The 23,045-nt window shown below is 44.0% G+C and overlaps 1 protein-coding gene across 1 annotated transcript; it reads left to right on the top strand.

Moving 5' to 3' along the window:
- Window positions 1-2,261: 2,261 nt before the first annotated feature.
- Window positions 2,262-17,159, top strand: MNX1 (motor neuron and pancreas homeobox 1). Its single transcript, XM_089531448.1, has 3 exons — window positions 2,262-2,823; window positions 14,116-14,276; window positions 16,794-17,159. Exons 1-3 carry the CDS (start codon window positions 2,262-2,264, stop codon window positions 17,157-17,159), a joined length of 1,089 nt encoding a protein of 362 aa, XP_089387574.1.
- Window positions 17,160-23,045: the final 5,886 nt, after the last annotated feature.

Raw genomic sequence — 23,045 nt, forward strand, 5'->3', positions numbered from 1 at the left:
TTGGTCATTTTATGAGTATCAGACAGGGAGATGAAATTAATGATGGCAGTCCTTTCTAAATGTTTGTTGTGTGTGTATATATGTGCCCTTAAAACTGCCTAAACACCCTAAAAGCCCCAGATCCCACCTGATCTTGGAAGCTAAGCAGCGTCAGCCTTGGTTGGCACTTGGAGGGGAGACCCCCAACAAATGCCAGGGCTATATTTCAGAGGAAGGAACTGGCAAAACCACTTCTGGGTATTCCTTGCCTAAGAAAACTCTGCCATTCAAGAGGTTGCCATAGATGGGCAGGTGGCTTGAAAGCACACACAAATACACAAACACACACACACACATGTGCCCTCAAGTCTCCTGGATCTCTCTCTGGAGCAAAAACCAACCTTCAGCTGTTGACAAATGGCACTCGGGTGTTGATTCCCCAGCCACCCTCGAAATGTAGGCCTTTGCTACCAAGGAAGGATTGGTAAATAGAAGCCGGCAATGAATAAATCACATCCCCTGTGAGAGAACCACAACAAGCCTCTAACTATACTGTACAACTCAACACAAGGTTTGGAGAAATCCACAAAATAAAGTATTATTATTATTATTATTATTATTATTATTATTATTTTATATCCCACTCTTTTTCTCTGACCTGGGACCCAGCCTGGCTCCCCACATTAAAAGAACAACACAATTAGAAACCTAGGCAAGTGAGCCATTAAAATGAAGACAAAGGCTGCTTGGAATTGGTATGTTAACCTTTCCAGTATTTGGTGAGGAAGCCTTTGCTGGTTGAAAGGGAAAGAGCCATTCTTGGGATCTTCTTGGCTGCTGGGATCTTGTCCTTTTTTTGGCCCTTCTGCTGGGATCTCTGCCCTTCAGGTTTACTTCTGCAAATGCCTGTGACTCTTTGGCATGGCTTCTGCCAAGCTGGGAGCCTCATCTCTGCAACTGAACGTGCACCAGCCAAAAGCAAGAATGCTATAACGGACTTTGGAAGCTGTAATGATGGTTGGCATTGGCATTGGCATTGCCCTCTCCACCTGGTTTTGGAGGCCCTCCGTTGTTTGTTTGTTTGTTTATGGCTAACCTGAAGGGTTTTCTTGCAAGTGTTGGTCAGAGGAGGCTTGCCATGGCCTTCCCTTGAGGCTGAGAGAGTGTGACTTGCCCCCCGTAACCCCACAAAAAGACTCAAAATAGCTGTGTGTGTGTGTGGGGTATGTTTGGGCCACCAAAATCCTAATGTCACATCAATATATTATGTTTGTGCCACCAAAATCTTAAGGTCGCATCGGAGATAGATAGATAGATAGATAGATAGATAGATAGATAGATAGATAGATAGGGTATGTTTGTGCCACCAAAATCCTAATGTCACATCATATATATATATATATATATATATATAATGTTTGTGACACCAACATCTTAAGGTCACATCAGATAGATACATAGATATATATATGATATGTTTGTGCCACCAAAATCTTAAAGTCACGCTGGAGTGGTATGTTTTTGTCACCCAAGTTCTAAGTCACATCGGATAAGCCAATGTACAATGTCCAGTTTAAAAGAATGAAAAACATCCATACAAAAGTGAGGGGGGGGGGATATTGCGCTTCAAAGGGCCAGCTTGGTGCCGTGGTTTGTATGTTGGACTAGGCCTCTGGGGATCAGGGTTCAAATCCCCACTTTCCTGCTGGGCTGCAAAGAGAGAAAAAGGAGGGGGAAGGGGGGAAAGGAGGGAACCAAAAGGAAAAGGGGATCTTGGAGGGGGGATGATGGGACTGCCAACTCTTGGTAAAAGCAAACCAAAGAGCAACATCGAACGCTTCAGCAAGGCTGCAAAGGGGCAAAAGGTAGGGCAGAAGAAGGAAAAGGGGACCTTGGAGGGGGGATGATGGGACTGCCAACCAGTAGTAGCAAGCCTGCGACCAAGGCAGAAAGAGGAGGAGGAGGAGGAGGTGGGAGGAGGGTTCTCCTTCGGTGGGCAGGACCCAGAGCTTTGACAGGTGTGGGCCTAGACCAATGGGCTGCGGAGGAGGCCAGCCTTAGTCTCCAACGGGGTCCGCCTTTCCCGGAGGGCCAATGGGAAGCGTCTGCTGGGAAGAGCCTTGGAGCTGGAAAGGAGCCTTTGGAGAAGCAAAGAAGGAAGGAAGGGAGAGAGGGAGAGAGAGAGAAGGGGCAGAGAAGGGGCCCCCGATGCCCTCCTGGAGGGATGGAGGAATAGACGGATGCACAAATGGATGGGATGCTGAGGGTCCTCTGAGCCCAGGATGGAGAAATCCAAGAATTTCCGCATCGATGCCCTGCTGGCAGTGGACCCCCCGAAACTGGCAGAGCCTCCCAGGAGCCAGACCTCGCCCTTGGCCCTGGTCACCTCCCTGGCCAGCCCCAGCCCCTCCAGCGCCTCCAGCGCCAGCCCCCCGGCCTCCGCCGCCGCCGAGTGCCTCCGGACAGAGAGCCCTTCGCCCCCCAGGAGCCACTGCCCCTTGGTGCCCAAGCCGTCCTTCCTGGCCTCAGGGGCCGGGGGCTCTGGAGGGCACCCCCACCCGCACCCGCACCCCCACTCGCACCCCCACTCGGCCCTGGGCCTGCACCCGGCCGCCACCCACCCCCCGATCTACGGGCACCCCATGTACGGCTACCCGGCGGCGGCGGCGGCCCTGGCCTCGCAGCACCCGGCGCTGGCCTACTCCTACTCCCCGCAGCTGCCGCCCTCGCACCCGGGCCCCACCGAGCCCCTCAAGCTCAGCGCCGCCGGCACCTTCCAGCTGGACCAGTGGCTCCGGGCCTCCACCGCCGGCATGATCCTCCCCAAGATGCCCGACTTCAGCTGTGAGTAGATAGATGCCAAGGAGAGGGAGGGAGGGAGGCGGCTTAGCGGCCGGGGATCGCAGGGGAAGAGGGTTTGGCACATGGAGCATTGGCACCTTGTTTCTTTCCCTTGGCTACATCCACACTGGAGCAATCACCTGGTTTGGCACCGCTTTTACTCTTTGTCTGTCTCTTTGCTACGGAATTCTGGGAGTTGGAGTATGTTGTGGGATCCAGAGCGGAGCTCCGCTCTGGATCCCACAACATACTCCAACTCCCAGAATTCCGTAGCAAAGAGACAGACAAAGACTTAAAATTAAAGAGATGTGGTCCTTGTTTCTTTCTGCATTCATCATTTGCACCTTTGTGAAGCCCAAGGCTTTTCATAACCTGCATCCATAATAGGTTTTTGGTGTGGGTTTTTCGGGCCATCTGGCCATGCTCTGGTTATTCCTGACCTTTCGCCGGCTTCTATGGCCGGCACCTTCAGTTGCACCTTCTTTCTTTGCGCATGGATTATTGGCACCTTCGTTCTTTGCACATTAATCATTTGCACCTTGTTGCTTTGAACGTTCATCCTTTGCGTCCTGTTTTCTTTGCGCATGGATCATTTGCCCATGGATCGCTTGCCCAGGGATTATCTATGTATGGATCACTTGTGCATTATTTATTGATTGTGCATGGATTGGCATGTTCTTTATTTGCACATGGATTGTTTGCACAACATCTGTTTGCACATGGCTCGTTTGTGCATTACATTTCTTTGCACATTATTTACTCGCCCGTGGATTGTTTCTGCATGGGTTGTGGGCGCATTATTTATTTGTCCGTGGATTATCTGGGCGTTATTTATTTGCACATGGATGGTTTGCACGTGATTTATTTCCTCGTTATTTGTTTGCACACGGGTTGTTTATGTGTAGATTGTTTGCACACTATTTATTTGTGTATTGCTTATTTGTGCATGGATTACTTGTGCATTTGTTTGTTTGCACGTGGGTTATTTGTGGGGTCTCAGAAAGGTATCAAGCTTTCCAAGCTTGCAACACGGATGTTGGTTGGTCCAAGAAAGGTATTCCTGTTTTGTGGATTTTGGGTGATATTGCACTTTGTTATATGGCCAACATTGTTGTTGTGTGCCTTCAAGTCATTTCTGACTTATGGCATCCCTAAGGCGAACCTGTCCAAGATTTGTTCAGGGGAGGTTTGCCATTGCCTTCCCCTGAGGCTGAGAGAATGTGACTTGTCCAATGTTAACCCAGTGCACTTCATGGCTGAGTTGGGGATCGAGCTTCCAAAGTCCAACACCTCAGTCTCTGTTATGGGTGGATTAACCGAAGCTGTATATAGGTAGGGAGGTAAGATAATAATAATAATAATAATAATAATAATAATAATAATAATAGCAAGAGCAAGAGCAGAGCCAGTGTGCAGATGACACCAAAATTAGGAGGAGTAGCTAATACCCCTGAGGACAGGATCAAAGTTCAGAATGACCTTAATAGATTAGAAAGCTGGGCCAAAGCTAACAAAATGAATTTCAACACTGAGAAATGAAAAGTACTGCACTTAGGGCGGAAAAATGAAATGAATGTATATAGGATGGGGGACACCTGGCTTAAGGAGACAACATGTGAAAGGGATCTAGAGTCCAAGAAGACCATAAATTGAACATGAGTCAACAGTGCGATGAGGCAGCTAACAAGGCCAATGCGATTTTAGGCTGCATCAATAAAAATATAGTGTCTAGATCAAGAGAAGTAATAGTGCCAATGTACTCTACTTTGGTCAGGCCCCACCTGGAATATTGTGTCCAGTTCTGGGAGCCACAATTCAAAAAGGACATTGAGAAACTGGAGCGTGTCCAAAGGAGGGCGACTAAAATGATGAAGGTTCTGGAAACCATGTCCTATGAGGAACGACTTAGGGAGCTGGGGATGTTTAGCCTGGAGAAAAGAAGGTTAAGAGGTGATATGATAGCCCTGTTTAAATATTTGAAGGAATGTCATATTGAGGAGGGAGCAAGCTTGTTTTCTGATGCTCCAGAGACTAGGACCCGGAGCAATGGATGCAAGCTCCAGGAAAAGAGATTCCACCTCAACATCAGGAGGAACTTCCTGACAGTAAGGGCTGTTTGACAGTGGAACACACTTCTTCCTCAGAGTGTAGTGGAGTCTCCTTCCTTGGAGGTCTTCAAACGGAGGCTGGATGGCCATCTGTCGGAGATACTTTGATTTAGATTTCCTGCATGGCAGAATGGGGTTTGACTGGATGGTGCTTGCAGTCTCTTCCTACTCTACGATTCTATGATTCTATGGTGCAGTGAGTTGGACTAGGACCCTAGGAGGCCAGAAGTTAATTTCCTGCTCAGCTATGGACTTTAGGCAAGTCACACTCTCTCAGCCTGAGAGGGAGGCAATGGCAAACCCCCTCTGAAGAAAACAAAGTGATCTTATGGTTGCCATAAGCCGACAACAACAATGCTCAGGGATGTGTGTGTGGAAGCTGAGCCCCCCCCCCCCCATGACCTGTCAAAATTGGACCACCCAGACTCCTGTCCGAAATGTCCTGTTGTTGTTGTTGTTGTTGTTGTTGTTGTTGTTGTTGTTGTTGTTAGCTGACCTGGAGTTGACCTGGACACCTCCAAGACCTCTTGTCCTCCTCTGCTCTGCTCAGGTCCTACAGGGCCAGGACCTCCTTGATCAAGCCCAGCCACCTGGCCTTGGTCTTCCTCTCCTTCCTCTCCCTTCTGCCTTTCTCAGCATCATTGCTGCCTTGCACATACCTAATATAAGCCTGGACACATACCTAGATGGGGACAGATAGTTAGGGCAGCGATCCTGTCCTGGCTATTGCTGTCTGCCATTGTATCTTGCAAGGTGGGCTATGTAAAAAGTACTTAGGTTCAGGTGCTGGCACTAGGCTCTTTCTTGAACAAATTAAAAACATGTTTATGCAAAACTCCAAGAGTGATATCAGGCTCTTCCATTTCAGTTTTTGCATCCATGCCAATAATATTATAGTATTTGCAAAAGCAGATCTTTACAAAGCCCTGGTGACACATTTAACCATAGCATAGTTGACTTGGTTGAGACCCCCTTCCCCTAGGATGACCAGCCCCAAATGTACTAAATAAATGATCCTGGTTTTGCTCTTGTGTTCTTGGGGTTAGCAGCTTCCTTCCTTTCCTTGGAAAAGAAACTTCAAGGAGTCAACAGTTAAGAAGGAGTTGCCTGCCAAGGTTGAGCTCCTTAAAAAAGAGGGATGTGTCTGTGCATGACATTTACGCATGAACGCATGCAGGCACATTTGTGTGCATCTGGATCTAGCGTTAATAGAAAAAGCAGGCGAGGTATACAGATCTCTGGCTAAATCTCATCCTGAGTCCTCAGATAGATTTGCATCCGCAGCCTCCCGAATCCCATGGATTCTGGGGATCGACTCCACTGGGGATCTGTTGAAAAAGGGGCATTGGCCGCGACCATCTCGAAAGCCAATGGTCACCACCAATGCACCTCTTTCAATAGGTCTTGTGTGTGTGTGTCTTTATATGGCTCTCTCTATCTCTGTCTCTCTTTTTATATGTATCACAGTATTTTATGCCTAAATGTTCTATAGGCACCAGATCACTCTCTCGCTTTATATATATCGATATCTATATATATCTATATATACACATACATATATATATATATATATGCTTTATATCTTTCTATAACTTTCTCTCTCTCTCTTTATACACACACACACACACATACACATATGCTTTATATCTTTCTATAACTCCCCCCCCCCCCTCTGTGTGTGTGTGTGTATCTCACAGTATTTTATGCTTAAATGTCCTAAAGGCACCAGATCTGTGGGATAATGGGATCTGGTCCACCCCACCTCCCTCCCTTTAGATCCCCTCGTCCTCCCCCCCAAAAAAATCCTATGGAGTGATCAGGTTCTAAAGGATTCCGAACTGGTGCATTAACGGGATGGGAATGGTGGGATTTGTTCTTAGACGAGATGTGTTTAGGTTGTAAATTTGGGATCGACTGAGGTTTCTTGTCCTGCCTTTTGGTGTTTTTTTTAAAAAAAGGATTTAACCTATATATTTTATTTTATATCTATATCTATATAGAGATATAGAAAGAGAGAGATTTGTGCTTCTTGGGCTTTTTTCACAGCAGGAACAGAAGCCTCGGTCTTCCTTTTGTCACAATTTCAATCTCCAAAGGCTCCCCGAAGCCTCCAAAGCAGCTCAGGCTGCATCCGCATTGCAGGAATAAATCCGGTTTGACACCACTTTGACTGCTCTGGCTCAGTGCTATGGAATTCTGGGTGTTGGAGTGCCACAACCAGAGGTGCCACAACCAACTCCAGCTCCCAGAATTCCATAGCACTAAGCCAGAGCAGTCAAAGTGGTGTCAAACCGGATTTATTCCCACAAGGCACCAGATTCCCATCTGAACTTGGAAGCTAATAGTACTTATAGTACTTCCATAAGAGACCACCAACGAATATCATTTGCTGTAGGCTCTGTTTCAGAGGAAAGCACCTCTGAGTATTCCTTGCCTAAGGAAACCCTACGAAATCCGTGGGGTCGCCATAAATCTGCAGCTGGCTTTGGAGACACCCGTTTGTTGCTGCTTCGTGCCTTCAAGTCCTTTCTGGTTTATGGAGACCCCACTATGGTCAACCTTAGGTTTTCATGGCAGGACTTGTCCGGAGGGTGCTTGCCCTTGCCTTCCTCTGAGGCTGAGAGAGTGTGACTCGCCCAGGGAGATAGGTTTCTATGTCCGAGTGGGGATTTGAACCATGGTCTGTCATTTTCCTAGTCCAACACTCAAACTATTACTCCATGCTGGGATCCCACACCGACACACACAATGTAAACTGTGTGTGTGTATATATGCGTGTGTGTGTGTGTCTGTCTGTCTAAATGCACACACACATATATGTATGTATACACACACACACATATATACACACATGTGTGTATATATATACACACACACACGCACACATATTTATATATACACACACTTATATGTATGTATATATGTGCACACACACACATATATGTATACACACATATATATACACATATATGCATACACACACACATATATATACACACATATATGTATATATACACACACACACATATACATACACACCTATTATACACACTTCTACACACACTTATAAATAAAGATTTAAGCATCTTTTGGCACTAAGCAAATTATTTTCTTTGGCCCAACACACACATTCTACACAGTGTATTTCTTACATACAGCTACACACACACACACACACACAATGTAGAATGTGTACATTGTATATAAAATAGATTTGCTTAGTACCAAAGATACTTAGATTTTTATTGTTACTTTGGTATAACGTATGCCTTTCTATACAAAGTGTGTGCTTTTATATACATCCTATAAAAGAAGATATTGGCCAAATATACTTGGGAGTTGCCAATGCACCTTTTTCAATAGGTCTCCAATGTGTGTTTATATATATATATATATATATATATATATATATATATCCATCCATCCATCCATCCATCTAAAACATGCTGCTGGGTGTTGTTACTGTCCTTGTAGTTGCTGTTATTAATCTTATTTTTAAAAATCCACTTTCAAAAATCATTTCAAGGGAATCCGAAAACATCCAAACAAGGATACTTTTATCTGGCCCTTTAAAGGGCAGCCCTTGCTGCGGGAATGGCTGGTTTTCATATTTTATTCTAAAATCAACGCCTTTAAAAACAAACAAACAAATAAACAAAAATAAAAACGAGGGTCCTCTTTTCCCCAGATTCCCCGAAACAAGTCCTTCATTGGATTGTTTCTCTCCATCCCCCATGTTCTTTTTCTCATTCTGTTCTTCCAAGAGCTTTCCATGGACATCTTTTGGAAATCCGGCCTCTTAGGAAAGTGTCTGGATTCCCACCTGCCACGCAAACAATGCAGGGATCCATCTGCCTGGATCCGAATAATGCCTGCAAGTATTGGCAGATGCAAATCATGCAGGGATCCAAATAAGGGACGCAAATATTTGCAAATACAAATAATGCATGGGATCCCGTAATGCATGAATCCATCTGCAAATGAAGCATAAGGATTGTGTGGCGCGACGGATCCATCGGCAAATAATACTCGAATATCCTGTTGTTCCAAGAGGTTTCCTCCAGGAAGGCGCTACGGGGGATCCATCCTGTGCTCGATCCAGCCACAATACAGTCAAACTCCAGGCTTCGTTGTGGCTGGATCGAGTTTTAGGGTGGATCCCCTGCGCCACCTCCCTGGTGTAAACCTCTTGGAACAACCGATTACTCAGACATCATTTGCAAATGTACCCATTATTTGCAGATGGATCCCTGGCGTCACCTTCCTAGAGTAATCCTCTTGGAACCACAGAACATTCGTGCATTATTTGCAGATGGATCCACTATTTGCAGATAGATTTCTCGCGTCACCTTCTTAGAGTAATCCTCTTGGAACCACAGAATAGGTCCGACATTATTTGCAGGTGGATCCGTTGCGCCATCTTCCTAAGAGTAATCCTCCTGGAACCACAAATAATCCATGCATTATATTGCGGATGGATCCCTTTTGTGTAGATCCCCGCGCTACTATTCCTAAAGACGAAACCTCTGGAAATTACAGAATGTCCGTGCGTTATTTGCAAACGGATCCATTATTTGCAGGTGGATCCCTCCTCGCACCACCTTCCTGGAGTAAATCTCTTGGAAGCACAGATTCCTCAAGCCTTGCAAGGCTGGCCTTCTCTGGGCCTGGGTTGCACTCAGCAATGTTTTCCTTTTGGAGGAAAGGAAACGGACATTTCCAAGGCTTCTCTTCTAGTAATGCCGAATGAGGAGATAGATGTTCGGTCCTAATGCAGCCCCATTTTCTTCCTAGTTAAGGATCGGGGATTATCTGCACTCCGAATTGGCTGGAAGACTTCTTTGGAAACGAGTCTGGCATTTATATTTTGCAAGGGAAGCGGCGTCGGGCTTCTTTCTTGGGGCGGTTTTCTTTTAGGGTTGTTTTTCTGGTCGGTTCTTTGCAGTTCTTTTTTTAAAGCCATTTCCCTGAAGAGTCTTTATAGGGTTTTTTCCCTTTAAAGCAAAATCAAAGAAAATGTAAAGATCCAAATCAATGCAACAATTCTTCTGCCTCTCTGCTAAAACGAATCGAGAAGGGAATTTAATGAATTTGATCGCCTGGAAAGATCGTTTCCAGCCGATCGGATTAGAAATATGGTTACGTTCAAGATGCATTCACCCAAATCAGCTGATCGACATTGGAGAGCGTTTGGCTTTCAATCCACCTGCCGATCCTCAATCGATCTCTCATCGATACCTGTCCCGATACTTAGCCATGCAACCTGGACATCCATAGGTCTCCTTTGACCCTCGCTTTCATGAAACATCTTTCCAAAATCTGATCAGTGCAAAAGTAAAATTAAATTAAATTAATATTTTGGAGAGGAATATCTAACTTCCAAAAGGATCCAGATGTAAGGAAACGAAAGGATCGGATTCGAATCATCCCCAGAAGCAAAACAAGCAAACAAACAAAAACACACTTGAAAGTGATGCCTCGTTTTCCTTCCTTTTCTTCCCCATCACTTCCATGGCCTTCCTTTGTTCCCTAGGTCTTTGGTGGTAGAAGTACTAGTGGCAGTAGCAGTAGCAGTAGTAATAATACTACTACTAGTACCAAAGGCTTAGGGAACAAAGGAAAGCCATGGAATATTATCATTATTATACCAATAATAATAATAATAATAATACAATAATACTACAATAATACTACAATAATAATGATGACATGAGTTTATTTATTATAATTATTACATAATGTTATTTTTATCATGATGACATGATTTTATTTTTCATGATATGACTTTATTTGTTATCATAATGATTGGCATGATTTTATGTATCATAATCATGACACAATTTTATTTGTTATCATAATCATGACTTTACTTATCATAATGATACGATTTTCTTTGTTATCGCAATGATGACATAATTATCTTTGTTGTCGTAATGATGTCATAAATTTATTTATCGTGAGATGATTTTATTTATCTTAATGAGAATTATTTTCTAATCATAACGAAGACATGGTTTTACTGATCATCTTGAGGACATGGTTTCATTCATTGCCATGATTAATTTTTCTTTTTTGCTTCATCCTTTGGTTTATTTCTGATACATGTTTTCTATGTAATTTATTTGTTTTACTTGTTAAATATGATTTTATTTGGGATAATAATGATGACATGATTGCATTTGCTGTTGTTTGCCTTCAAGTCCTTTAATGGGGTTTTCTTTGGCAAGTTTCTTGGGCAAATCGGTGGCAAGAGAGACCTATTTTTTCTTGAGCAAAGTAGATTACTCGCTGGATCGGGATCCTTTCCCCATTCCCCATTCAGATTCAACCCTTAAATTATTTAATGTAATATTTAAATTATTAAATTACCATTAAATTAAATTATTATAAATTCCATTATCAGATTCAATAACAAACCAAAGATATGTTTCGCAGGGGTCCAATGCAGACATATTCCATTTTCAGACCGCTTTAACTACTCTGGCCCAATGGTAGGGAATCCTGGGGAATTACAGTTTCTTGTGGCACCAGAGCTCTCTGATAGAGAAAGTTAAATGTCTCACAAAACTACAGTTCCCAGAATTCCTTAGCACTGAGCCAGGGCAGTTAAGGCAGTCTCAGGCTGTATTAATTATACAATGTGTTTTGGACCAGGTTTTTCTTAAGCAAAGAATACCCAGAGGTGGTTTTGCTAGTCATGGGGGAAGGCTTATTAAAAGATAAAGAGACCCAGGTCCCTGCCCCAATGATCTTGCCATCTGAACCTTGCCTCAGCAAAGTGGCATCACTAAGGGGGTGCGGGAGGTTCAGATCACACCAGATGGCATCCCAGAGGCATAGCAGCTCAGAAAGCAAGAAAGGGCATCACATTGCATTCTACTTGCCCAGCAGCCCCCCAAGACCCCAAACAGCCATCCAGAGCCACAGCACTTACCCCCCAGCAGTGCTATGAACAGCCATGCTCAATCTCAAAAGAAATGAAGTTACAAAACATAATCATCAATTATATAATCCCCTGGCCCTCCGTGACATAAAAATAATAACAATCAATTACAAATTGTATCATTAGTTATAAAACAGTTAAAACAGTTATAAAACAGGCAGATGGCATTGGACAACAATGGGCAAAAGGGGCTAACTTTGGGCCTGTACAGAAAGGCCAAAATAAAGCTGCTTCAGGTCACTTTGGAGGTATGCTGTTTAAATGATGTATGCGTCCCAAGAGTCCGGAAGCCATGCCAAAGCCACACTCCATTCCTTAGGACTGGAGCATGGCTTTGGCGTGGCTTCCGGACTCTTAGGACGCATGCACCATTTAAACAGCATACTTCCAAAGTGACCTAAAGCAGCTTTATTTTGGCCTGTCTGTACTGGGCCTTTAATGGGAGGTCGGTCTAGGTAGGCCTGCTGGAAGAGATCTGTCTTGACTGCCTTCTTGAAGGAGTCAAGGGTGGTAATATGATGGATCTCCTCCGGCAGGTCATTCCACCCTTTCAGAGCAGCTGATGAAAAGGTCCTCTGGGGAACCACAGTCAACCTGGTCTTACTTGGCTGCAGTAAATTCTTCCCAGAGGACCCGAGTGTGCGGGGTGGACTATAGGGAAGGAGGTGCTCCCACAGGTAAGCTGGACCCAAGCCATGTAGGGCTTTAAAGGTGATAACCAACACCTTGTACTGGGCCCAGAAGCTAATTGGCAGCCAGTGGAGAGATTTTAAAAATAATGTTATATGGTCTATTCTGGATTTACCAGTGACCAATACCCCCACATGCACTGGGTGTCAGGAGGGTAGGCGAGGGAGACATTGGAGGGAAGGAAGGTGACATCAATCACAGGGACACCACTGTCTTAGCTGTTGGTACCCAGATGTGGTTTGGGGCATCTATTTAGACAGCCAGGAACTGATGAGCCCTGTGCCAGTTCCCTTAGAAATTAAGCCCTGGCGTCTGATCAAATGCAGAATTCTCTCCCACATCACTGTACAAAGAACATTATTTGTCTTGTAATCCACCTTGATTCCCTCAGGAAAAGGCGGAATAAGAATAATTTATATTATTGTATTATTAAGAAAGAGATTATTCTAAGAGGTTTTCCAGCAAGATTGGTCATTCATGAAAGCCCTTAGCAGTGGCGTCATTAGGAGGGTGCTGGGGGTGCGGATGGCACCACGTGATGCCCTAAGAGGGTGACACCACCGCTCCTCAAACACCTGCATTTTGGCAGAAACATCGTGGCATTTGCGGGTTTCTCTTTAAAAAGCTTTAAGAGATAGTGTGCGCGGGGGAAATCTCAGTGAGAGAAGAAAGGAGGGCCCCCAGATTTTTTTAAAGTTAAACATTTAAATTTCAAATTTCAAATTTTATTTTTTTTAAAAAATTGATTTAAAAATATTCTTTAAAATTTTTCATTTTAACCAGATCTTCACTGTGTATATGTAAGCACATTTAGGTTATGTGTGTGATATTGTAATTTGAAGGTATAATTTTAATTTTGCTGACTGGCACAACTGTTACCATTACAGTGGTATATGGGGAAGCGTGATTTATGAGTAACATTAGTGCAAAGCAGCATTACAAAGGATTCTGTATGGTGTGAAATGTGTGTGTGTGTGTGTGTGTGTGTGTGTGTGTGTGACATCATCCGTTCCCACACTGGGTGACACCAACCCTAGGGACATCACTGGCCCTAAGAATGATGGTGAGATATATAATATAATGGACACTGAAATAATTTTATTTTGTTTTTACTCAGTTTTCTGTTAGAGTGTGTCTTATTTATGCATATATATGTATATTTCGATAAAGGGGGGGGGGGAAGAATGATGGTGAAATGTGCTTTTTATATTCTGTGGTTGTCTTGAATCTCACTAAAAATCCCTGTTCCTCAACAGTATTTCAGTTACTTTCCATCTGAACTTGTGTTCTTGGCTCATGAAATTGTGTGCACCCATTGGGTCCAGAATGTACAGTTGTATGTCATGCAATGGTTACTTGAAAAATTCCCTTTCCCATTGTGAGAGATCCTGGCCTTTTTCTTCTTTACCCTTCTGGATTTCTCCTTCTCTCTTGCAGTCATTTCTGCTGCTTCTTTTCCCAGTAGGAAAGATCCTTCTGTCCTGCCTGCGCCTCTTCCTCTTCTTTCTTCCATCTCATCCCTCCTTTTTTTTGGTCTCTCTCTTTGTCCTGCAGCCCAAGCCCAGTCCAACCTCTTGGGCAAATGCCGGAGGCCTCGCACTGCTTTCACCAGCCAGCAGCTCTTGGAATTGGAGCATCAGTTCAAGCTGAACAAATACCTCTCTCGGCCAAAGCGCTTCGAGGTGGCCACCTCCCTCATGCTCACCGAGACACAGGTGAGGAGGGCCTTGCTTGGTATGGATAGATGGAGAGCTTCCTTTTTCAGGGGGTGTTGCCAAGTTTTCAGAACAGACAGTCAAAAGTCATTGCATGCAGAGCTGACAGTCACAGGGTGACTAGATGTCATAAACTCAAAGGAGGAAAAGGCACCGTAAAATGTCGGCCACTCAAGACAAATGTGAGACGTTACCAAATAAAAGCTAAAAACACTCATAGAAATATCAATTCATGCTTCTTAGTCATGCTCAAACTGGAGGACGTTTTGGAATTCCTCCTGGAGAGAAGGCTGAAATGTAGGACATGTCCTAGAAAAGGAGGACATCTGGTCACTTTGTGACAATCAGGAAGTAGCTGTTAACAAGTTGGTGTTCTACCGAAATACTCAATTCAAAAAATAGCCGTTATTCTGTAAAATCAGTATGTAAACAGATCTTGTAATACCTGTGAGACTAACTGAAAAGAAGAAGTTGGCAGCATGAGCTTTCATAGGTCCAAAACACACTGCAGAAATAATCCAGTTTGAGACTTTTGTAATCTGGACCATTTTCTTTTAGGGAAGGGACTCCAACTCCCAGAATTCCCAAGCCAGCACAGGGAGGTACGCAAAGAAGAAAGTGAACTTGCTTTAGTAAGGTGGATCTACAGATGATTTCCCTATTGAACAATTCTGACATTAAAGAGTTCAGGGGGAAAAAATAGTTTACTAGACTTTGATGCCCAGAATCCCCTGACCCAGAGGACTCTGGGAGTTGTCATCCCAGTAGAAGATTTCCTTAAGCTCTGTTTAGTCCATGCACTGGCAAGTTCCCCAATTGGACTACTACAATGTACTTACTAGAGTTCTCTGATAGAGAAGGCTATATGCTTTACAAAACTACAGTTCCCAGAATTCCCTAGCATTGAGTCAGAGCGGTTAAAGCAGTGTCAAACTGGAGTACTTCTGCAATGTGTTTTGGCCCTGAGAGAAAATTCCAGCCATAGTAAGCAAAAGAAAGGGAAACAAAAGGAGGCCTTGATGTTTTGAATTTTTTTTTTAAAAAAATGTAGTTTGGTAGTGGTTTACTGGATATTTTGGAAGAGTAAATTCTACCATTAGAACAGCTTTCCTAAGGAGAAGATTCTGGATTTGGTAGTGATCTATATATATGGAGATCTTGGTGGTCTCTAAATCAAGGAGCGCTGTGAGCATGCTTGTCTCTTGAGAAGCTCTTTGGAGGCTCTGCCACAGACCTTCCTGCATTTGCAGAGATGAACAACTTGATGGCCTTACAGATGCTGTTGAACAAATTACAAGTGGTGATTTCCATGACAGTGTGGTAGTGAATCCACCCTGGGTTTTAGTTCAACTGTAAAGGACTTGTCCAAGATGTTGATCCCTATGCCCAAAATAGGTTCAGCACCAGGGATAGTTCCTCTAAAGGTTAGAGTGCCTTCACTGCCCCATTGACAAGGGAAACACTAGACAGCTGCCACTGTCTTGAATTCCAATCATGCTTGACCACTGGCTATGCTGTGTGGGCCTGATGGGAATTATAGTTCAATGACATATGGAAGGCTACAGACCCCCTACCACTGCTGGACCAGAGCCTCTTAAAAAGGTGAGTGCAAGGTCAGATTAAGAAGTTTAGGGCCCTGGAGCAGTTCCAAAACTGTAGCCCACTTTGTGTATAAAATCTACAAGACAGCAGGACTACAGTGTGTGAACCCAGTTTCAGCCTTGCACCTTCAGGGAGACTCATATGCATTTTCACTCAGTTACTCAAGGAACACACAAACTATTGATGACAACAGAAGCACCAGGAGATTCAGGAAGTGATTAGGGTAGAAAAGGAACTACACGATGTTCTTTCAGCCTCAGGTCCCCCAGTTGGACTATTAATAATCTGGCCCTGGGTTAGTTCACAGGACATCTGTCAGGGCAGGCTGTAGCTTCTTAGCAGCACTGGGGAAAGTAACTTTTTTAGATTTGTTAATGTGTGCCTTCAAGTCATTTCTGACTTAGGGTGACTTTAAAGTGACCCCTATCATGGGGTTTTCTTGGCAAGATGTGTTCAGAGGAGGTTTGCCATTCCCCTGAGGCTGAGAGAATGTGAGTTGTCCAAGGTCATACAGGTGGGAAAAATATGACACTGTTAGTCACAGTATAGTTCTTTTGGGATCCAGGTTGTGTCCATCCTTTGTTAAGGCTACGAGTCCCACAAGAACACCAAAAATTTGGGATGTTTTTGTACCTTGCTATATAGCCAACATGGCTATCCCCTGGGTATGTTTTCGGGATGTAGATTACAGCTCTCCAAATTCTCTAGGCAATGGTCACATATTCTGTGAGTTGTATTCCGGAAAAGTAACATGTCTCTATGCTCTGCTTCTCAGTAAGCATAGATTGGCAGGCTCAGTCTTGTGTCCAGTGAATCTTGGGCCCCAGCTAAGTTTGGGCTCAGTGGCAGTGTTGTTTTTGAAAGGGATTTCCATGAAGCTAAAGATACATGTGTCTCCTGTCCTTCCTTTCCCAGGTGAAGATCTGGTTCCAGAACCGGCGCATGAAGTGGAAACGGAGCAAGAAGGCCAAGGAGCAGGCAGCGCAGGAAGCTGAAAAGCAGAAGGGAGGAAGTGCTGGGGAGGATAAAGGAGGAGACGAGGTGCAACAGTCAACTGTGACCCCTGAGAAAAGCAATGGGGGAAGGTGTTTGCAGGAGCTCAGGGACAGTGATCCAGATGAAGATGATGATGAGGAGGAAGATGAGGAAGAGGAAGATCAGCCTGGACACTGCTGCCCCTATGGCTCTCCTGACTGTTCAGATGGGGAGGACTCAGCAAGGCAGCCCCACGGCAGGCACGGAGGTGTCCACCCACCCCTGCCCTCTGCCCCGGCTCCCTGAATACTCAGCTCCCAGAGACCGAGAAGGTTCCTTCCTTGCTTTGGTACACAAGAAGAACCTTGCCCCACATTCAGCCTGAGAAGTTTGCTCCTCAGTGTCAAAAATAATCTGCTGTCCAAGTATCACCAGACCCTAAGCCCGCAGTTTCATCAGATCACAGCCGAAAGTTACTAGACTTTCCCACCCCACTTTACAAAACCACTTGTTGCTCCTCCTGCCCTCCAGCTCAACCTTTCACAGGAGATGTCAGTTGTCACATGTGAATCATGGTTGTACAGAGCCAGAATGGTGATGCTCTCTGAAGGATGCTTTGGTGGAAGTACATGACCACTAAAGGACAGTTGGCTCTCCTTATCCAGAGATTCTTTATCCACGGATTCAAGCATCCCCGACTTGAAAATATTAAATATATATATAAATTCTAAATAGCTAACCTTGATTTTGCCATTTTATATAAGGAACACCATTCTACTATGACATTGTATTTCATAGGACTTGAACATCCACAGATTTTGATATCCATACGGAGTCCTGGAACCAAACCCCAGAGCCAAGGACCCACTGTAAAAGAGATTTGGGAATCCAAGTACTTCTGCTTAACTCTGGAAATCAGGATCTGAATCCCTGCTCAGCCATGGAAAGGCAAAGGCATGCCCCCCTGCAAACAAGTCTTGCCAAGAGTGATATGTTAACTTTAGGGTCCCCATATGTTGAAAACACTTGAAGGCACACAAGAACAACAGGCTTCTGGGCTCCACATTTTCAAAGTCTCTGTTGGTTCTTCCCTCTCAATCCTTTTGGCATCATTCAGTGACTAGGAGGCTAAAACTGCATTTTTCTGCAGTGGACACTGTGAAAGGCAAGTCACAAGATTTTTTTGCTTTCACAAAAGGAAAACACCAGCCTCTGGTACAGTATCTCAACTCAAAAGCCACAGCTAACAATAAAAAAAATAAAATAAGAGTAACATCAAAAGCCAGAATTATCTTTGCCCCACTCACCCTGCTTCTGTTTGGTACCACCTTATATGCCTCTGTCAATAAAAGTGAAGAGTCTTGTCTTAAACCTTCCACAAAACAGTGTCAAAAGACTGAACCATGGTGTCAGAAGATACTTGACTTTCAGTCTGCCCTTTTTCTTCAACAGCACTGAGGGGTTTTGTGCTTATTCCATAAGAAAAAAAATCTCCAAAACGTATATCGCAAAGGTTGGAGCTGCTGGTAATCTTGGGAGGACTATATTGTCTATTTTTGTACATTGTATTTATAAAAGAAAAAAGAGAGCAAAATACCTCTGCTTATGCATGCTAAGTTATTAATCGGCTTCTCCCAATGTTCCAATGGTATGTAAAATAAACAGTTTTATACATGACCACTGGAAAGATTTGTTGAATTAAAGAGGCAGTACAGGTTTCATGCTGGATCCACAACGAAGGAGCAAACTTGTATTCCCATGCTGGATCCACAACTAAGGAGCAAGCTTGTTTAACAGAGGGAATTTTGGGAGTGTAACTTCTCATGTCAGTGTTGCTCAAAAACCACTCCGTTTTGCACAATAATGTATATGTTGAAGACAGTGGCGTTACTCCCTTTGGTGTCATCTGGCTGCTACTGGGTGGGACAGGGCCACTGGAGGGTCTATTCAGGGTCTGGTGTGGCTGCTGGGTGACTGAGAAATGGAGGAAGCACCCTTTCTTGCTCACCCAGCAGCTGCGCCAGTCCCACTGGGAATACCACACTATCAGATGACACTCCTCTGGGGTGTCACTCAGTGCAGTCCGCACTCCCCTCACCCCCTAGTGATGCCTCTGAAATGACCTGTTGCAAATGGTCATTTCACATGGAAATTCAAAGGAATCAGAAAAATTAGGATTTCAAATGGGGGAGTGGCAGCTTTTGTGCTGAATCTGTTATATATCTGTCTACTTCATAATTGTTAAAAGCATGGGACCTCAGGCTAGAAGAAGGTTGGCAACACTCATCTTTATTGACTTTAGGCCAAAGCAGACTTTAAGCTGCAAAATTATTGGGAGGAAAGCTCCTGTGCACAAACCAGGTAGGTTGTAGGGAGGAATTTACAAGATAAAGCCTTCTAATCACCATTTTTCTTCTTTTTTTCCTGAGTAGATCATGTCTTGAAAAATGACTTGAATTTCTCAGATTTCTATTAGAAACGCAATACACATTCCACAAAGATGTAGTATTAATTGTATGGGAATGTTATCTGAATGACTAGTGGTGAATCCTATGTTAACAGAGGTATTCATTGGCTAAAATGCAAATTTTGATACAGGTGTTGTTTCTCCTTCCAATTGATCTGTGCACAGTCTGACTGATGGTGTAAGATGCAGACTATTAGACTGAGACTGGACATGGGGAAATCGGATTTGATTTTCAGCTAATGCTCCTTGACATTTGATACATATTGCATTTATTTAATTAATTTATAACTTGTAATTCCTTCCAAGATGGGATCCAAACTGGCCTTTGATAAATTGCCCTCCCACTATCAAATCTATTCCTGGGGTAGTTCGCACATAAGAGTATTGTGCAAATTGGAGTTTTGTACATTCACTTCGAGGGTTAATTGTCTTCATTTTCCTTCAGAAATTTGCATCTTTTCATATCTGTTCACACTCCCTCTGCTGAAAATCCATGTGGATTCCATGGATTCAAATCCATGTGAATCCATACAAAGCATATGGACACAGCCCACATGTGCAATAATGTACATTTCTGTGGATTTCTGTAGTTACACCAGTAAAAACTGTGAAGCTTTTTTCTGTGGAGTTTATTAAGAAGTTTTCAGGGGGAAGGGGGACTAAAAGCCCAAACTCCTATGAATTACATGTGGTCAGCTCCCATTCTATTCCACTAGAATGAGTTAAATTCTGCTCTTTATATGATAGAAATGTAAGTGGCCAACTAACATACTCAAAATTAGTCTGGTAAATCAGTATGCAAAGGGATCTTGCAACACCTTTGAGACTAACTGAAAAACAGAAGTTGGTAGCATGAACGTTTGTAAGTCTATGAAAGCTCATGCTACCAACTTATATCTTTCAGTTAGTCTCAAAGGTGCTGCAAGATCCCTCTGCATATTAACCTATTTATTTATTTATTTATTTATTTTCACACTATTCCCTGTTAATGGGACCCAAGGTAGCTGACAGTAAAAGATTGCAACCTGTTCTCTTAGGCTAAAAACATAGGGGAGAGTTGTGTAATGCCTCAGAGGATGTGTAGAATGCTTCCCCCTTGTCACTGCAGCCATTGCATTGCATTGCATTGCACAGCATCTCATCATATGAGAGAGCTGCAGTTTTAAAGGGAAAATGTTTTGCACATGCCCACAGGCAATCCACAAGTTCTTCCCATTTTCTCAGCCTTAGACTGACTCTTAATGTCGTCAGTATTGAAGGAGTGGCAACAACTTCAGTGCTGATTGTACAAATCCATGGCAGAATTGTGTCTTGCCATAGTTCCATGCAACCCACCCTGAACAATTTCTTGGACCTCTGTCACATTGCTCTCACTGGCTCTTGGGAAAAGCATGTAATTGGAGTGCTTAGCAGACAGTAACAACACTGTGGGTTGTAAAGGAAGCCTGGTGCGTTGTGCCTCATTGGCTTGATCAAATATAATTTCCTTGCTGTTCTCCCTTTCTCTCCTTCCTTCCTTAGCTTGGTTCTAAAACAACTACATGATAGACCTCTCATGTGGAAAAGTGTAGCCAAGCAAGGAAGAGATTTTATCTGTTGTTACCTTCATGCCTGTGCTACATCTAGCAATGGAAAGTGGCCATGGCAAGCTAAGCAGGGCCATTCCTGGTTAGTACTTGGATGGGAGACTGCCAATGAATGCAAAATCACCTCTGAGTACTTCTTGTCTAAGTAAAACCTATGAAATGGGGGGTCGTCTTAAGTCAACAGGTGACTTGGAAGCACAAACACATATGGGGGGAAGTGTTCTTATGGATTCATGGGAGAAATAAGGAGAGGGTGTGTGCAACTCATTGTTGCATAGTTTTGGGGTCAGGTACCTTTGGCACCTGCCTAAATACTCTAAAGTGACCAGATTCTGTCTGATCTTGAAAACTAAGCAGGGTTGGCCTTGGTTAATATTTGGATAGGAGACTACTAATGAATACCAAGTGATGCAGACTATATTTCAGAGGGAGGAACTGGCAAAACCACCTCTGAGTATTCGTTGTTTAAGAAAACCCTATGAAATTCATGGGCTCACCATAAGTCAACAGGTGACTTGAAGGCATACACACACCTTTGTCACCATAAGTTCAACATGTTTGTTACCACTGGCCATGCTGATTGGGGATAGGGGGATCTGTAGTCCTAAAACTTATGGAACGCCATAGGGTCCCTACTGCCTGGCATGGCTCAGGAAATGGGAATGTGGACCCTCCATATATTGTACTGCAGCTATTCTGAAGAGTCAACGTGGCATAGTGGCTTGATCATTGGATTTTGACTCTAGAGACTAGGTTTTGACTCTCTGCTCAGCCACAGAAACCCAGTGTGACCCTCGGCAAGTCAAACTCTCTCAGCCTCAGAGGAAAGCAAAGGCAAAACTGCTCTGAATAAATCTTGCCATGATAACCCTGCGATAAGTTATGGTTGCCATGAGTAGGATGCCACTTGAAGACACATGTCAAACTATCCTGATTCCTTACTGTTGGCTATGATGGCTGGCAGCTACCCATGTCTGTGGCTCTGGTTCATAGTCTGAGATTTAAAAAGCTGTCCAAGATGCTGAATCTATTTTGGGGGCTGGGGTTCAGCAACTGGGATAGCCTTTTAAAAGTTCATTCTAAAACTCTGAGCAGATTCACTGCCATGTTGATATGAGAATCCCCAAGTGGCAAGAAACAGCTATCTAAAGTGTGCTCAAAACCTACAGTTGGTTCGTGTTGTCTGCCTTCAAGTTGTTTCTGACTTAGAGTCACCATATTATAAGGTTTTCTTGGCAGGTTTTCTTCAGAGGAGATTTGCCATGGCCTTCCTTCGAGGCGTTGAAAGTATGGCTTGCCTAAAGTCAGCCCGTGGGTTTACAAGGCTGAGTGAGGATTGGAAACCAGGTCTTACAGAGTTGTAGTCCAAGACTTAAAATACTACACTGTGTTGGTTAAAAAACCAATGAAAACTGAGCATGCTGAGTTGAGTAACCATGGAATACTGAGAGCCAACATGGAAAAACTAGGGAAATCCTCCACCACAAAAAAGAAGAAGAGCAGTTTAACATGTTTTATTGAAAATCAGCAATGTTTTCATGTTTGCACATGCTCAGTAAGGGAAACTGGAAGCAGCCCTCTACCACTATCTTCCTAGTGCTAAAGCTGCTAAAAAAACTTCCAGCTAGACAGAAGAGGAGGATAAAAGGGTGGGTGAGAGTAGGAATAAAAAGATTTTGCAAAAAGGAGCTTCACTGTCAGAGGCTTTGTTAAATGAAGTATGCCTGTATACTCACTTCACCACTGAAACATAATTCCTGGAGCCCACACAAAACATTCATATTTAAGTACTTTTGGCCCGTTACAGGCGGGCCTTTAAGTACGGACTCAGTCCGTACTAGGGTTAAAAAGGGGCGTCACTTCCAGATGCCCCTAACCCTAGTACGGACTGAGTCCATACAAAATGGCGGCGCCCCTTCCACATGGGGGCCGCCATGACAACGTCACGACCGCGCCGCCTCTATACGGGGCGGTGCAGACATGATGTCGTCGCTCCGTGCCAGGGCGCTTAGTGCACCCTTTCCACGGAGTAGGAAGGAGCTCCATTTTGGAGCTCCTTCCTGGTTTGCGTCACTGGGCGCAGCCTTTAGACGGCTGCGCCCCGCAACGCAAGGGAGAAAGGGGCCAAGCGGCCCCTTT

Source organism: Sceloporus occidentalis, unplaced genomic scaffold, assembly GCF_023333645.1.
Source record: "Sceloporus occidentalis isolate IW3139 unplaced genomic scaffold, rSceOcc1.0.p SCAF_7, whole genome shotgun sequence".
NCBI lineage: Eukaryota > Metazoa > Chordata > Lepidosauria > Squamata > Phrynosomatidae > Sceloporus > Sceloporus occidentalis.